At 40.4% G+C, this 17282-nt stretch overlaps 1 protein-coding gene across 1 annotated transcript; it reads right to left on the reverse strand.

The window, feature by feature from the left end:
- Positions 1-2062: 2062 nt before the first annotated feature.
- On the reverse strand, positions 2063-13772 carry RAG1 (recombination activating 1). Its single transcript, XM_023185545.2, has 2 exons — positions 13664-13772; positions 2063-8562 (listed from the first exon to the last, which is right to left on the reverse strand). The coding sequence occupies exon 2, from the start codon at positions 8546-8548 to the stop codon at positions 5417-5419; it is 3132 nt and encodes a 1043-aa protein (XP_023041313.2). The 5' UTR covers positions 8549-8562; positions 13664-13772; the 3' UTR covers positions 2063-5416.
- Positions 13773-17282: the final 3510 nt, after the last annotated feature.

A 17282-nucleotide genomic window follows, 5' to 3' on the forward strand; every position in this document is an offset into this window, starting at 1 on the left:
GAACTGGAGTAAAAGTCACCTGTTTATTCCTTAGCAAAGAGCTTGGCTGCATTGTGTTCACATCCTAGAATCAGTGAAGGTTGAACTTAAGGGTGACGACTTAGGCTATCTAGTAGAAGAAATTTCTATGCACCAAAGTATTTAAGATGTAGCCTGGCTGCTTATAACAGCCTAAGATCAAATACAGGAGCAAAGGAATGACTTCAATTTGGAATTTATATTTAAAATGATAGCAGAATGTAAAAGTTTGGAAAATTTGCAGCTTGACTTTGTGATAAAGGAGGAATTCAAGCAGCTACAAAGCAACCACTGGCTTCAGAGATTAGTGTGACTAAAGAAAGCCAAGTGCTACTATCCCAGATAAAGGGAAGGTCTTGAAGGCATTTCAGAGATCTTTGAGGCAACCCTTCCCATCACAGGCCCAGGGCCTAGGAGGAAAGAATGGTTTCGGGGGCCAATCCCAGGGCCCTGCTACCTTGCACAGCCTTGGGACACTGCTCTCTGCATTCAGGCCACTCAGCTCCAGCTTTGGCTCAAAGGGCCCCAGATACAGTTCAGGCTGCAGCTCCAGAGGGCACAGCCATAAGCTTTGGCAGCTTCCACATGGTTTTAAGCCTGCAGGTGCCCAGAATGCAGGAGAGAAGAAGGCTTGGCAGCTTTGCCCTAGATTTCAGAGGATGTATGAGAAAACCTGGGTGCTAAAGCAAAAGCCTACTCTATGGGTGAGCACTTGCAGAGAGCCTCTACTAGGAAAATGCAGAGGGGAAATGTGGAGTTGGAACCCGCATACAAAGTTCCTACCAGGTTATTGCCTAGTGGAGCTGTGGGATGGGACCACCACCCTCTAACCCCGAGAGTGGTATGGCTACCTGCAACTTGCATCCTCAGCAGGGAAAAGCTGCAGTCACTCAACTCCAACCCTTGAGAGCAGCGATGGGGGCTGCACCTTGCGCAGCCATAGGGGTGGAGCTGCCCAAGGCATTGGAAGCCCACCGTTTGCAGCAACATGCCTTGGATATGGGACGTGGTGTCAACAGACATTATTTTGGAGCTTTAGGGTTTAATGTCTGCCCTTCTCGGTTTTGTGTGGGGCCTATTACTCCTTTCTTTTGGCCAATTTCTACTTTTTGGAATGAGAATGTCAGTCCAATGCCTCTACCACCATTGCATCTTGGAAGTCAATAACTTGATTTTTATTTTACAGGGTCAGGAAGAAATTTGCCTTGAGTCTCCAATGATGAGACTCTAGACTTAGGACTTTGGGACTTTTAAGTTGATACTTGGAATGAGTAAAGACTTTGGGGTACTGTTGGGAGGGGATGATTGTATTTTGCAAAGTGAGGAGAACATGAGATTTGGAAGGCCAGGGGCAGAATGCTATGTTTTGGATATTTGTCCCCTCCAATTCGCATGTTGAAATGTAACCCCAATGTTAGAGGTCAGGACTGATGGGAGGTGATTGGATTATAAGGGCAGATCCCTTACGGATGGCTTGGTGCTATTCTCATGATGATGAGCAAGTTCTTGCTCAGCAAGTTTACATGAGATCTGGTTGTGTAAAAGTGTGCGGCACCTCCCCACCCCTGTTCCCATTCTTGCCATGTGACGCTCCTGCTCTCCTTTCCCTTTGTGCCATGATTGTAGCTTTCTGAGGCCTCACCAGAAGGTGAATTAGACGCTAGTGCCATACTTACTGCAAAACTGTGAACCAATGAAACCTCTTTTCTTCATAAATTACCCAGCCTCAGGTATTTATTTATAGTCATGCCAAGAATGGCCTAATATAATAAGTAGGTGAATTTCCTGGATAATAAGTCTGTATTTTCACTAGTCTCAAAAGAGTTAAAAAACAAAAAGATTTACCGTTTATCCTATGTATCTGGGGGAAAAAACTGTCTCATCTCCATTAGGATAAATTTTTCACATAATCATTATTCGATTGTCCTTTAATCCAAAGACCACCAAATTTATTTTGTATTTCTCTCAAAGTAAAAGATGTTAATTTTTAAATGCTGCACTCAATATTATTATTAATATTAACAAGAAATTACAAAACATACTATTTTCAAATCTTAAACTTTTATTTCAAATATTCAAATGTAAAATTGCTGACAATAACCATAATATTAATGAATGGAAATATTAAAATATAAAAATAAGTATTGAAACTCATATTTCTTTTTCTTTGAAAACATTTGACATGGAAATACAGGTCCCCTGCATCAAATAAATCCATTGCATCCTGGTACCTGAATTTTCTCTGAAATAGAAAAAATAAAAATAAAAAAGGCTCTTGGAAGCCATTAAACAAAATGTAAGGTTATTTGTAAGAAAATAAACTGAAGTGCAATTCTACAAAACAAAAAATATTGCCAAACATGATCTCTGAGGTATATTTATGTAGATTACTAGTTAAAATAAGAAAATGCAAAATGGGTACAAAGTATCTACTCTTACTTAAAATCTTTTAACATGAAAAGAATACACCATCTATCATACAATCACTGAAGACACACACATATCTGCAATCAAAAACCACCTGCATCCAAATGATGGTTTATTCCTCCCAACTACCACCGGCACTTACATATCCTGCCTCTTATCTGTGTGGAATTTGAATTGTTTAATGTAATGCAAGACCCACACTCTCAACCAAAACAATCTTTATCTTCATCTATATCTTGTGGGAAAAAAATTTGAGGCAAAACTAAATTCCAGTTCACCTGGAAGAAAAAGATATCTTTTTCTCCTCCTCTTGCTTCTCAGTGCATGTTTATTAATCTGAAGGCTCCTTTTGACCTCACCGACCAATCATCAGTTTTCATCAGCCATTATCACTGGTCCCTGCAATGCACCTGAGTGGCTTGACAGGAAAACTTGTAGAATCAGGTTTCACAGGAGAAAAATACATTGCACTTCTGAAGTCCCAGTATATACTTCACACACACACACACACAAATGCTCCATTCAGTGTGGTGAATTTCCCTGGAGTATGTAATTGCACTTGCAATAGGCATTGTTAAAAATAAAACTCTAGTATAAAACTAGGGTCTAGCATATTGCAATCTCAACAATAAGGGCAAGAAAACATAGGCAGCATTTCTACATATTGAAATTCCTGCAGCTAGATGTTCCCAGGGTTTATCAAAATGTGATCTGATTAAGGGATTATTGGAAAGGTTGTGCTATAAATCATGCTCTTAGTCACGTGCATTCAAAATAGCTCCTACAGTGTTAGAAAAGGATAATTTGATATGGGAAAGTATTTACAGTGCCACCAATAGAGTAAAAGAGTAGAAATGAGTAAAAAAAAAAAAAAAAAAAAAAAAATCTATAAACCAGCACTACCATGCTTCAGGGAATAGGATAATTATGTGAATTTAGCTGTTTATTAGTGCAGAGACACACTGGAAGGATTACGCAGTATGAAGGGAAAGGGTGGCTTAGTAGCCCATTCATTTCCAAAGAAAACAAAACCAAGAGTTTTCAAAAAAAACTAACGTTAAAATATGTATGTGTTTTTGACAACTAAAGTAGAAGTGACTTTGATATTCTGCATATAAAAAGCAAGGAAAACTGCTGTATTTGTTAATGAAAGATACTGAGTTGAATCCCTGCAGAAGCACCAAATGCATACCATTTAGGATAATGTCACTGATGCACTTTTGAACTTTTGACAACTAAATTATCAAGCTCTTTGATACACTGTGTATGAAGAGTAGCAATTATGGCCAATAAAATCAAAGGAAGAAAAAAACTAATTAACACTAACATATCATTATGACTCACTAGCATATAAAATTCCATGCCTGCTCTACATTGCCAGCAACCGGCAAATCCCAAATTCCTAAGGATGCAGATAATAGTTGCCAAATAACTGGAGCCACAAGAGGATTAGGGGGCTCTTTGGAGCTTTTGTGTTGCTTTCTTCTATCAAAAGGGCCAGAGCACACAAATGACTTAAAAACTTGCTTACTCCTGCCCCATAAAAATGTAATCCCAAGGTCATGTGCTACAGTGATTAGTTGTGAATCCTAAACAAATTCTGATCTTACCTTATAAACATAGTGATTAATTTGTGGTGGAAAGAAGGGCTTTGGAGACAAAAGAGCTGTGTTCAATTTCCAAGTCAAGTATTTATTACCCCTAAATAACTTTCAGCAAATCATTTAAACCCCCATCAAATGGAGATAATAACAACACCTACTCCTCAGAATTGTTGTAAGGAAAAATGAGTGTGAAAACATTCCTCAAAAAAAGCACTGTGTAAATGTTAACTCTTCTGCTGTACTGCATTTGGACTCCATCTAAACTTAGCAGATGGAAAAATACAAGGTTATCCTGCTACATAATTCTGAATCCACTGAAAGTAAACTGATCATTATAGAAAGAATAATACATTGCAAAGAAGAGGGCTCTATGAAACCTAGATTTAGAAAAATTGATTCAGGTTTCATTTGGAGAAAGTCTGGCAAAATGTTTCAGTAAGACATGAAATATATTTTTAGACATCAAGCTAACCTATATTCTTACAAGCCTCTGTGGCTTTAAGATTGTATGCAGAAGCTCTAAATTTGGAAACTCTAAATTACGTGAAATTAAAAAGCAAAAATAAAGAATCACACTCTGATCGCTAAGTAAATATATATTATCAAAAGATTTAATAACTAACTGTAGCTAGCAGGTGTATTCTAAATTCATTATTAAAAAATCCATGACAGCAGATGACCTCCTAAACTCTGAAGGTTATAATAGATACATAATTTAAACATAAAAAAGGACTGATTTTCTCAAAATTGTCCTGATGTAAAGTAATTCTGCATAAATATAACAAATGGTAAATGCATTGAGAGCACTTTGTAAAGGTCATTGTGCTGTACAAATATAAGATAGTATTAGAAAAATTTAAAAAGCTCTTTTGAATCTTATAAAACAAGCCAAGATATGTAAAATTTTTAAAATGAAGAATTATTCAAAAATGAAATAGAAGGCACTTATCATATCTCAATACAAAATATAATAAATCAAGGGGAAAAAATGAAAACCACAAAACCAATTTCTTTCCTGGCCTCGCGGGCTGTTCTTTGATAACCTTGGCTTTGATTTTCACGATAGTTCCCCAGCACACACAGATCTTTGTTTACTCTCGTCCCCTGCAGTTACTCCTGTTATGAGTTATTGAGCTTTCAGATAACTAATTTTTCCTGTTGCTTTTCGGAACTCACTAAAAGGCTCAAGCAACCAGCTCGTCAGTTTCCATTCCTGACTTGAGAGCGTCTGTAGCATCTCGCTCCAACCTACCACCTCTTGGGTGGTGAAGCCCCATACACAGCAGTAAAGGGTGCTAGGAGAAGCCCTCAGTGCAACCCAGAGGGAAACTCAATTGCAAAAACCAACTCATAAGTGGTTGCCCTACTTAAAATTCCATTGAATCTTGGCTTTCCAGAGAGTCCTCTATGCCTAATGGGTCCCCTAAGCTTGCCTGAGAGTCCATGTTAAACCCAGAGGTTTTTAATGCATTATGAGCATTCATAAACTTCTGGAGGTATTTGGAGGTGTACAGCCAGTGGTGTTTCAGGACGTCTTCCATCTCATAGCATTTGGACTGCCTGGCATTCATTTTCCGGAAGCGCCTAAACAGTTTGTTACCAGACTCATTTCCCTCACTTGCCCATGCCCCAATGGAGCCATCCCTCTCAATAATTTCAGGAACATGTGCCAGAGTTTTGTGAAAATAATTGGTGATTTTTCCCTCATACCTATACTTGAACTTGGTAGAAAGGAGCTCAGCAAAACGCTGTGAATTGAAACTGTACTGGCAGAGGGATTCTGGGCACTCTTTAGCAGGGCATGATGACCGCCACACCGGTTTCATCTTGAGGTAAAGATCCATTAGCTCCCTCAGAGCCTCGTGCCTCTCCTCCGAAGGAATTAACTCACAAACTGCATCCACAGTCTCTTTGGTCATGAGCTTCCTGGCAAAGTTGCCATTCATCCTCATGATTGGTTTGAGGTTCATCTTCTTCCGGAGATGCTTGTCCAGTGTGGCCTGCCACCTTTTCCTTTCCTCTTTGGAAGCATTGGGATTCTTATACACCTCCCCTATCTCTAGCTGGAAGATCTTGTAGAACTCAGCTGCATTACCAATGTCACAGTGGAGTGCGTCTATGGAAGGGACTGTCTCAATGAAAGGTTTGGCTGAGACCCCTTTCACCCGATCCCGCAGTTCTTGCACAGACTCATGGTAAGGGTTGGAACGCCAGACCTCATAACGTTCCAGGTTCTCAGCATGGCTTCTGGTTATAGAGTGGAAGACAAGATTTTGAGAGGCTTCCAGACGGGTGGCGTCACAAAGAGTACAAATGTAGACTGATCCAGAAGCCTCGAGGCCTTCCACTTCCCGCACAAGTTTTTCATCATATCCGGTACCCCTGAAGATGAACTTGAAAGTCCGTAGAATGCCTCCCAGCTCAAGCATTAATTCACTGCTCTTCATGGCCTCCCTCTCGGCAATGAGAGGGCTCAGGATGGCAGTCAGGGTCTCGTGGTCAGACTCATCTGCCAGCATAAGGCACAATGGCTTGCAACACAGTTCAGAGTTAGGTTTGGCTTCCTCAAATACTTTCACATTCTGAGAGCTGTGGGCGATAGTAATTTTCATGATTGTGAATGAAAAACGGACTGCCTTTTCTGGAACTACTGGCCCACTCCCGTGCTTCTCACTCACATCTCCCATTCCATCACAAGACTCCTTCACCACCACTGTGAAGGGGCCATTCAGGTAATCATCAAGGTCTTGGGATCTCATGCCTTCCAAGATGTCTTCTTCCATGTCCATCAAAGCAGACACCAAAGCTGAATCATAGCGGAACCTCTTTGCAATGGTGTCCACTGGGTAATCATCCACAGAGGATGATAGTCCAGACAGCCCATCAATAATGCCAACATCAGTGCTGGAAGATACATTCTTCAGAGGTGGCTGCCACTCAAAGTGGTGGTAGCCCGGCAGAAGTACCTTCTCAGCATTCCGAAGGGCATGCAAAGGCTGAAAAATCTGTCTCCCTGTGATGGCTTTCACAGTCCTGTACATCTTGTGGTACTGACTGCAGCTGAGGAAGGTGTTGACACGGATGGCCAAGCAAACAGCTGGTTGCAGCCCAGAGCCCTTTCCCTGCATGATGGCCTCCAGCTCGTCGGCTTGCCTGTGCTCATTCCTCGCCCTCAGAGCCAGCAGGAACAAGGTCATGCACACCGACTTCACATCTCCACCTTCTTCTTTGTCAGCAAAGGCTTTGACTTGCAGCTTGAGCTCCCTCAGCCGGTGCTTCTGAGCTCTCCGAGTCAGCGACAGAAGATGTTGGCGGGGCCGGCCCCCTTTATTAATGTGCACAAAATTCTCTTTTGATTCCTTGTGACTTGAGACGTGGTGATTATATTTTTCCAAACTGATCTCCTGATTGCACTCTTTTGCTGGACATTTCACCATCAGGGAATTCAAGATGCTCAGAAAGGACTTCACTGGACTCTCCAGGTCAGTAGGGAAGCATGGATGTCGGCAAGAGGGACAATAGCTGCCCATGACTTTGAGGCATCTGAGAATGCAGACCCGGCAATAGACATGCTTACAGCTGGTCTCCACAGGGTCGGCCAGAATGTGTTCACAGATCTGGCAGGAGATGGATTTCACGAAGTGCTCCGGGAAGTCCACTGCAAGGAGCTTGGTACTAAGATGTATCTTACTGCAGTTGGTGATCTTCTTCATGACATCCTTGCTGTTGGTCCTTGCCTGAGCTCTTCCCTTGCGCTGACGGGCTTGTCTTGCTTGGTCAAGCACAGTTTTGAGTTTTTTGCTGAGCTGCAAGTTTGGCTGAAGACTCTTCCTCTTGAGTCCCCGACAGGCAGTGTTGCAGATGTCACAGGATGGTGTGTGGGGGTGCCACTCCACGGTCACATTCCTCGGGAAGTAAACCTCACAAGGGGCACTGCTAAACTTCCTGTGCATGATGCTCCAGCAGTTATGGCAGAACTCAGTGGGGTGGATCGAGTCAACATCTGCCTTCACATCAATCCGGAAAACCTTAGTAATGAGGTCTGGCCAGGAAGTAGCTCTCTTTTCCTTCTTTCGTAAAAGGCCTAGGGTTTTACCATCCACAGGACCATGAACTGGATATCTCCTGTTGTGCTCATCAGTTTTAAAAGAATTCCCACAGATGCGGCAGAGATGTCGAAGGTTGGCTTGATGGATGGCTTTAACTCTTGCTTTCCCACTGTCATGAAATTTCTTTGAAAACTTAGGATGGGCTTTTAACACTGGCTGATTTGGGACCAGCTTCTGACCATCAGCCTTGTCCAGGACTGCTGGAGATTGCTCCAGAAAGGGTTTCCCCTCAAAGGAATCCTTCTTTTCCCTTTGAGCTTCTTCAGGTGTCTTTTCAAAGGATCTCACCCGGAACAGCTTAAATTTCCATTCTGAAAATTTAATATGTGGGTGCTGAATTTCATCTGGGGCAGAACTGAGTCCCAAGGTGGGTGGGAAAGAGGCCGCCATGCTGGCTGAAGTACCTGAGAACAATGAAAACAAGTCATATTAAGATCAATATCAATATCCCACTGATGTATCTTATAAATAATAAAAATAAATACATTCAATTATTTATTCATGTATTCCAAAAGATATGTATTAAATCTTCTATCTTAATATATCATGTTAGGTGCTGATCATAGAGTTATTTCCTGTTCTGACAGTGTTTATGGTTACTTATACCTGTTACACACATAAATGTTTAGATATATACATGTAAAGTTTTATTTCCTTCCACAAACACCTTAAGGTCTTTGAGGACAGAATCTTTGATTTATCTTTCTCTCCCCAAGGGTCCTAGTATACATTAGGTGCTCAATAGTTATTTGTTCAGTAAATGTAAAGATGAACTGGCTACTAACACCAAAGAAAAGTAATATTTTCCACATTGTATTAGCCTCATTGCACTAGCTGGACAATATATTTCCAGCTTTTTAAAGCAGTCTTCCAGGAGGTTGGTTGTTTATTTCTTCCAAATGGGTCATAAAAGGATGATAAAGCTGCAAACCCAAAGAAACTAATTATTCACTACTTGAAAGGATGAAGTGAATTTTGAGCTTTATGAGTGCAAACTAATAATAAGTATCATGGATAGTAATTATGCTTACAATTTTAATTAGTGAATGCTGTTGTAAATTATAAGGCTGTGTCTACATTAGAAACAAAAACCACAGAATTCTAAACCTGCAACAAACCAGCGTGTACATAAACTGAGATTCTGAGGGACTTTTAAGATGAAAAATTCACATGGTTTCAGATAAAACTCACACAGGTCATCCTGAAAGTCATTGTCGGTCGATGGTCATTAGCACTATAGTTTGTAACATAATAAGAAGAGGTGGGAGTATTGTTTCTCTTCTGGTAAAAAACATTTTGGCAATTGCATATGCCAGGAAACCCTACTGATTTCAGTTGTAGTGCACAGATCACTAGCGATGCAGAAAAAAAGCCTAACAATGCCATGTTAGGTGTACTCTTTAAACCCAATTAGACCAATCTTTCCCAAATTACTTAGTACATAATTGTAAAAAGAGCAACTATATTTTCAATCCATCATCCCATCCACCTATCTCAAATTTGCCTGGGTTAACTCTTTCGACCCACCAGTTATGTCAAGTAACATATATTTTCTCCTCAACTGATCAACTAACAAAATCGATGAGAATTTTTATAGTCACATAGTTATAGAGACAAATTCTCAGACGAACACACTTTCAGCAGGGGTGGGATTAGGGGGTACAGAGGGGCAAGGGCTAACCTTGACAGCTGCTACCAAAGACTCTTTTCAAGTCCCTGCTTTACTGAAGTTTGTTCCATCTTACAAGCATTACACATCAGAAATTGGTGTTTAGGGGCATGGGTGCAGTGGCTCATGCCTGGAATCCCAACACTTTGGGAGGCCAAGGTGGTCAGCGTGAGACCAGCCTAGCCAATGTGGTGAAACTTCGTCTCTACTAAAAATACAAAAAACAACTAGCCGGGCATAGTGGCAGACACCTGTAATTCCAGCCACTCAGGAGGCTGAGGCAGGAGAATCGCCTGAACCCGGGAGGCAGAGGTTGCAGTGAGCCAAGATCCCACTACTGCACCACAGCCTGGACAACAGAGCAAGACTCTGTCTCAAAAAAAAGGAAATGGGTGTTTTTCATAAAAATTAAAAGCAAATTTCTAAGACTTGATTAACAGAGAAATCCTATTAGATTGTTACCTATGCAGGACTATGCAAGAGTTAAAACAATACACAGCCATTTCAAATGACTCATTAACCTCAAAAACTATTTCAACTGCAGCCCAACGAACACCTCAAAATTGCTTATAGTTCCATTCTGCTTCCTAATTATCTTTTGTGGCAGGTGCTAGGTCTTTCCCTGTGGTTTCCCTGCCTCTTAGGTTGAACTCAACCCCAAATATCTTCTCATTCTTTTAGCATTTTACTTCCCAGCCTATTCTTAAATCACTTGCTCTCTGGTATTCCAAGATAATATTTTGAGTAATTCTTTTTAAAATGCATGACCGTCTCTAGAGTTCATCAAGTTTAATACTGACTTTCAAATTGAGTAAGTCAATCATAAGGCATGGTGGTAGGATCCCTGGAACTATCTCACTTCCCTACACATTTCTCCCCTGACTCCCACTGACCTGAATTACCATACCAAAATCTACCAAACTACATTTATTTAAATACTCCTGTGGAATGCAACCAAAGCAAAAATGGACAAATGGGATTGCATCAAGTTAAAAGCTTTTGCACAGCAAAGTAAACAATCCACAAAATGAAGACAAAATCCACATGATGGGAGAAAATATTTGTAAGCTATGCATCTGACAAGAGATTAATAGCCAGAATATATAAGGAGCTCAAACGACTCTATAGGAAACAAACTAATAATCCAATTTTTAAATGGGCAAAATATCTGAGTAGACATTTCTCAAAGGAAGACATACAAATGGCAAACAGGTATATGAAAAGGTGCTCAATATCACTGATCATCAGAGAAATGCAAATCAAAACTACAATGAGATGTCATCTCATCCCAGTTAAAATAGATTGTATCCAAATGACAAGCAATAATAGGAATGTAAATTAGTAGAGCCACTATGAAGAATAGTATGAAAGTCCTCAAAAAAACTAAAGATAGAATTATTACACGATCCAGCACTCCTACTACTGGGTATTTATCCAAAGGAAATCAAATCAGTATGTTCAGAGACATCTACACTCCTGTGTTTATTACTGCACTATTTTTTATCCTTACTTGTGATTTTTACTCCCTAAAATAGACATGTATTACTTTTGGTAGAAAATAGAACTTTTAAGAACTAGGTTTAGATTAGATATTTTTTATCTATTCAATTAGCAAAGATTAAAACTACTTATATGGTTCAGCATTAATGAAGGCATGGATAAATTAAGATATCTCCATACATTCTTGGGAGGAGTATAAATTGGTATCAAATGTCTACTAGACAATTTAGCAATGTCTTTAAAATTTTTAAATATATTATCTTTGGTGCAATAAATCTCCTTTTGGGAAGTTATCCAATAGAAACATTTCCACAGGAATACAACAATATTTATATAAAGACAGAGAGATTTGTTTCAAAAACTGTTACTTTGAAAAAGCAGGAAACAATATAAATAATTACCCAAAGGGTATTATTAAATAAACTATGGTCCGGACATACAGTGGAAAACCATGCAGAAAATTTAATTTTCTGTATGCATTGATGCATATGTGCAATTTCTGTATGCATCAGTGACATGGAAAGATGCCCACATGAAAAAGCAGAGAATAGAATGACAATAGCAAGTATAGTAGGATTCTGTTTGTGTATATATGTTTGTATTTGTACATATATGAAATCACAGAAATTCTGAAAGGATATGCACTAAAATCTTAACAGTGTTTAATTTCTGAAAAAAATAGAATTGGCATTGATAAGAGGGCCACTTGAACTTTTTATTTTATTCATTTTTGTATCATTTGAATTATTCAAAACAAGCAAGTACTATTTTTATTAACTTTTGTGATACATTTATTCTGGATAAAACTGTTTTAAAGACTAGATTTATATGTGCTCATAGTCACTTTTCCATATTTTCTTCTAAATTTCCCCCAGAAAAGCTTAAGATCTGACTAATTTCAAATCTGACCACCACCCTTAGCTTCTCATTCTTTTCGGATAAACATGTAGAAAGCAGGCTAAAATATGGACCTGTAGACAGCATGAAGTTAGGATTGTGAAGGAGTTATCTTGGACTCAGATTTTGACACTCAGAAACCTTGCAAATGCTTGATCTCCTCTCTTCTAACAAAAGATCTCAGCAGTAGACCAGCCTCAGGATCTCAAAGGCTGAGTGGTTGGTGCTGGCTCAGCCCTGCCCCCACCGTGCACTGCCATCTCAGCATTGCCATCTGACATCAGAGCTGCAGGGGTGCCTCCCTCCACACAGCACAGATTCATTTTGACAAACTAGTTTGGGGTGGCTTGGACAGTGCAGGAACAGTAGTTTCTGGTGAGTGATATCATTAATTCAGGAGGCTAAGGCACAGCAGCAGCAGCAGCCCCCCATTTCCATCCCAGCTGCCCACCTTACACACACACATACACCCCATTACTTGGCCCACAATCTTCCCTCCTAACGTCTTCAACTTAGTCTGTACACAATTTTCAAGTAATAACTGTGTGCTCAAGTGTGACCTCTCATTATCACTCCTGTTCCACTTATTCATTCGCTCTGCAAATACCATCGTCTGTCTTTTGTCAAACATCATGCATCAAAAACGTGACAAAATACAAAGGCTTTTTATAAATCTCAAGTATCCACAAAATAACACTATGATCCTTGCTCTTCCTTCAGATAACCTCTTGCATAAACCACTTCAGAAAGTGAAATTTATCATCACAATCCCTGGCCAGGAATCCTGACTCAAGAACAAAACCTCAAAGCAGGGTTTCTACCATGGCAATTCCCTAAATTAATACAAATCAGAATCATAAGTGAACTTGTTTTTAAAAAGAAATGCAGATCATCAGGTCCCAAAGAGTCTGGCTGTTAGGGAAGGAATCCAGGAATTGCATTTTTAAACATTCAGTGATTCTAAAATGAGCAGATATTTCGAGAAACACTGGTCTCCTACTTAGGCCAATCTAGTTCAGGAAATGCCTGGTAATACTTGTTCATACCTGGGAAACCACACATTTCCTCCCACCCTAGAACTTGCGTTCCTGACTATTTTTCTTGCCTGAACTAACAGTATTAATTTCCAAGAGTCTCACACCTTACCTTCTGCTGATTTGTACACATTCATTCAAGAAGCACTCCTTAAACCCTTCCTCTGACAATAGCATTCATTTATAGTAATTCAGATATTTTGCATCTTTCTACAAACCTTCAGTGGCCCTAAACTTGGCCTCTTATACCTTTTTATTTTCATACATTAAAAAAAAAAATTGATGTAGCTTTGCTCATTCCATCCTTTCATCACCTGGAAGGAAAAAAAGCTCAAGCACTTCTAGTTAGAAACATAAAAATGTAATAAATATTTTGGCTCAAGGCATGAAAAGTATGAGTGTTACCTTGCTCAGCAGGCTGCCTGGCCAAAGTGTTGAGATGTCTGCAATTTGATTGATATTACTCAATACCAAAGAGAAGGCAAAGTGTGTTCTCTGCTCTCTCCTTGCTCTCGTTTCTCAGAACATGCTGCTGAGCTGTTTATCAGCTTCCACTGTCCTTCCCAGCCTCCCCCACCATGGAGGGCTAACCACAAATGATGGCAGCCAATCACAAGCCAGGAGACCCCAGCTCCAGCTGCCACCTGGCTCTTTAGGAAGCTTAGCTCAGAGGAGGCCTGAGTGTAGAACGATGTGTGAGTTTGCTGGGGCACTGGCTGCCAGTTCCCTCCCTGAGAATGTTTGGGTTGGAAATGGTCTTGTCAGTCAGTATAAGCCCCAGCTTATGCCAGGGTTCTATATCTCTGTGCCTCAGTTCCACATCTGTAAAAAGGAAATGCTAGTAGTGCATACCTCAAAGAGTCAATAATGTTACACGATGAGAGTTGTTACAGGAAAATACTTGAAACGATGCCTGCCTCTTTGTGAATGTTCATCAGATATTAACAACACTATGGGATTTTTTTTATTATTATCTTGAAATGGTATCCAAACAATCTCAGAACCTTTCAACCTGATCAAATCTTGCTGAGGAAGGTTGATGCTCCTTGCAACTACTCTAAGTTTAAACATTACTCGAGTATGGAAGTCAACAGACCTGGATTTAAATCTTGACTTAGGCCTTTGATTCATTGCTTAGACTTTATGAACCTCAATCTCATCACCTGCAACCTAAGATTAATAATATTAGTCCCCATTATTGAGAGCAATGGGCCAGGCTTCTAAGTGTTTTATGTGTCATTTAATTTTCACAACAATCATACGCATTTGATAATATTATCTCTAAAAAGAAGTGACAAAAGTTCAGAGCAATGGAATGACTTGCCCATGGTCACACAGCCACTACTTAGTGAAGGTGAGGTGGAATTCCAAAGCTCATGTTCTTAATCACTCCATTATGCCATGAAAGGAGAATAACGAAAGCCACTTTGTAGTAATAGTCTAAGGAAAACTTAAGAATGAATAGGTATATACACACCTCTGTCTCTGTTTCAAAACCCCTTTATAATTCTCAGACCAGCTTTATTCTCAAAGTCTTTCTGTGTTCAGCTAATAAGTGAGAGATTCCTTGCTTGTCTGATTCTCAAAAAAACTGTCATGGAGGCAGGTGCAAGGATTTCACTGGTCTGTGCTGCCCTCATTAGATGCTCCTCTTACATCTCCACTCTTTTGCATTTGGACCTGTCTAACCACACAACAGACCTGGGGCCACAGCTTCTGCTCACTAAAGACAAGGCAGAAGCCACTGCAGTAACACTGGGGGAGAGGGGAAGCTGGTCTGTGGCTTCTAGGTGCTTCAGTGGGTTTTTCCCTAAGGATATGCAGCCTTACCTGAGGGTCATATTTAAGGCAACATGGCGAGAAAAGGCAGCTGAGAGCTAAGAATTTCCTGAAGACAGTGTTCATGTCCAACAGAACCATCAGGAAGCAAGCTTTGTGGCCCTGGGCCCTCCTTATACAATGAGGTCAAGTAGAGAGGAGTCATAACATGACTTACATGCAATAGGGTGTCCTTCCCACCCATCTTCCTGCTCCTTAAAATCTTGCATCTCCAGTGGACTTACAGAAAGAAAAAGAAAAGGTCAGATGTTCGTGCTTCCCCTTGAAGGGAAGAGCAAAACAATAATATCTCACAGTATTAGAACAAAGCACCAAGTTCAAGGATCAGGCTTCAGTTCTGTAGGTTCACTTGGAAGTTACGTGAAATTAAGGTGACAAAATGTACCGGTTTGTTTTGGACTTTCCTTGGTTTAGAATCAAGAGTCTAAGGTGAACAGAGTTGGTAGGTTGCCCGTAACCTCCAAACCAGAGTTAGAAAATTTCTCTGAGCTGAAAAATTTACAGATGGAATCCTTTTTGATTTTTCTTGAAAAAGTAAGCTGGTCAAATGGACTCATCAAAGAACGGTGGGGGTGTGAGGTTCAGACCAGATAATGGAAGAGCTTTCTCTCTCTCTCTTTCTCTCTTTGTTTTAATCATATTTAACATACTGTATTGCTGAATTTTTCATCAGCTATATATACTTTTATAATTAGGAAAAATCACAATATTTACAAATAATGTACTCAATGAATTTCAAATGAGACATAACAAAATATTGGGTGCGGCCAGGCGCGGTGGCTCAAGCCTGTAATCCCAGCCCTTTGGGAGGCCGAGACAGGCGGATCACAAGGTCAGGAGATCGAGACCATCGTGGCTAACACGGTGAAACCCCGTCTCTACTAAAAAATACAAAAAACTAGCTGGGCGAGGTGGCGGGCGCCTGTGGTCCCAGCTACTCGGGAGGCTGAGGCAGGAGAATGGCGTAAACCCAGGAGGCGGAGCTTGCAGCGAGCTGAGATCCAGCCACTGCACTCCAGCCTGGGCGACAGAGCGAGACTCCATCTCAAAAAAAAAAAAAAAAAAAAAAAAAAAAAAAAAAAAAAAAAAAAAAAATATTGGGTGCATATGAAGATACAGTTTTCTAAATGTTTTGTTTAATAAAAGTCTGGATTTGTATACATCACCAGTATTTCCACATTTCTCCCAATTTCTCCCGTCCATGTTGAAATCAAGGCACTTATCTCCTGCTGAGAAGTGAGACCTCCCTTGGATCACCTGGAAAAAACAAGTTAAAAGATGCCCCATTGTCCCTCTGCCTGGACACTAACATTTTATTCACTGTCTTTATTTCAAATATTTTCCATGTGACAAGAAAACCTTGACTTGCATCATAAAATAGCAAAGTCAGAGCTGCCTAGGATGCATGTTGTTCCAAGCAAATTAAAAATAAAACACAGCCGACATGTATTGGCCAATTGTTGCAAGAGACAAAGAATGACAAGGGTGAACTAGAGCCTGGACAATTTGGTGCCAAGTTCCAGCCCTGAGTACAGACCTCCCAGACTAGTGATTAGCTGTCGTTAGTCCTGGAAGTGCCGACAGGCCCTTCACTGGCCCTGCTCCTCCAGGCAATGTGCTCCCTGCATCCCTGCTTTCACCGGCCTCTCCATCCAAGCCCCAATCCCCCTTAGCAAGTTGCCTACACTTACTCCCCTTGGCTCCCAAAGGCCCTTTTAAGTAACCTTTTCAAATTCAATTTCTTCCCAGACAGCAATGAGTTCCAGTTGCTGATAACAATCAAAATCTACTCCTGCAGCCATGGTCTGAGTGTGTGAATGCTGCATTTTGAGCTCTTATCATAATTCAGCAGATGCTGTTTACAGACATTGAGATTACATACATAAGCATGTATCTATACATCTCTAACTAGCAAAACTCTTGTCTTCTAACATCACCAATTTGAAAGCCAGAACTAGAAGGGAACTTAGAGGTTACTTGCCCCAATGCATGTGTTTTATTTATTCCTGAAGGGCAAAGTGTTCTTGTTCAATGTCACAGAAGGGAATTAGTAGCAGAAATAGCATTACAAATCTGATCTCCCGGCTCCCAGGACAACGTTCTTTCCACTACACTGAAAAGGGAACATCCCTCCCTAACCCGCCCAAGATGCATCTTAGATGGTAAAGAAACTCAAGCTGGCAAT

Source organism: Piliocolobus tephrosceles, chromosome 13, assembly GCF_002776525.5.
Source record: "Piliocolobus tephrosceles isolate RC106 chromosome 13, ASM277652v3, whole genome shotgun sequence".
In the NCBI taxonomy this organism is placed as follows: Eukaryota; Metazoa; Chordata; class Mammalia; order Primates; family Cercopithecidae; genus Piliocolobus; species Piliocolobus tephrosceles.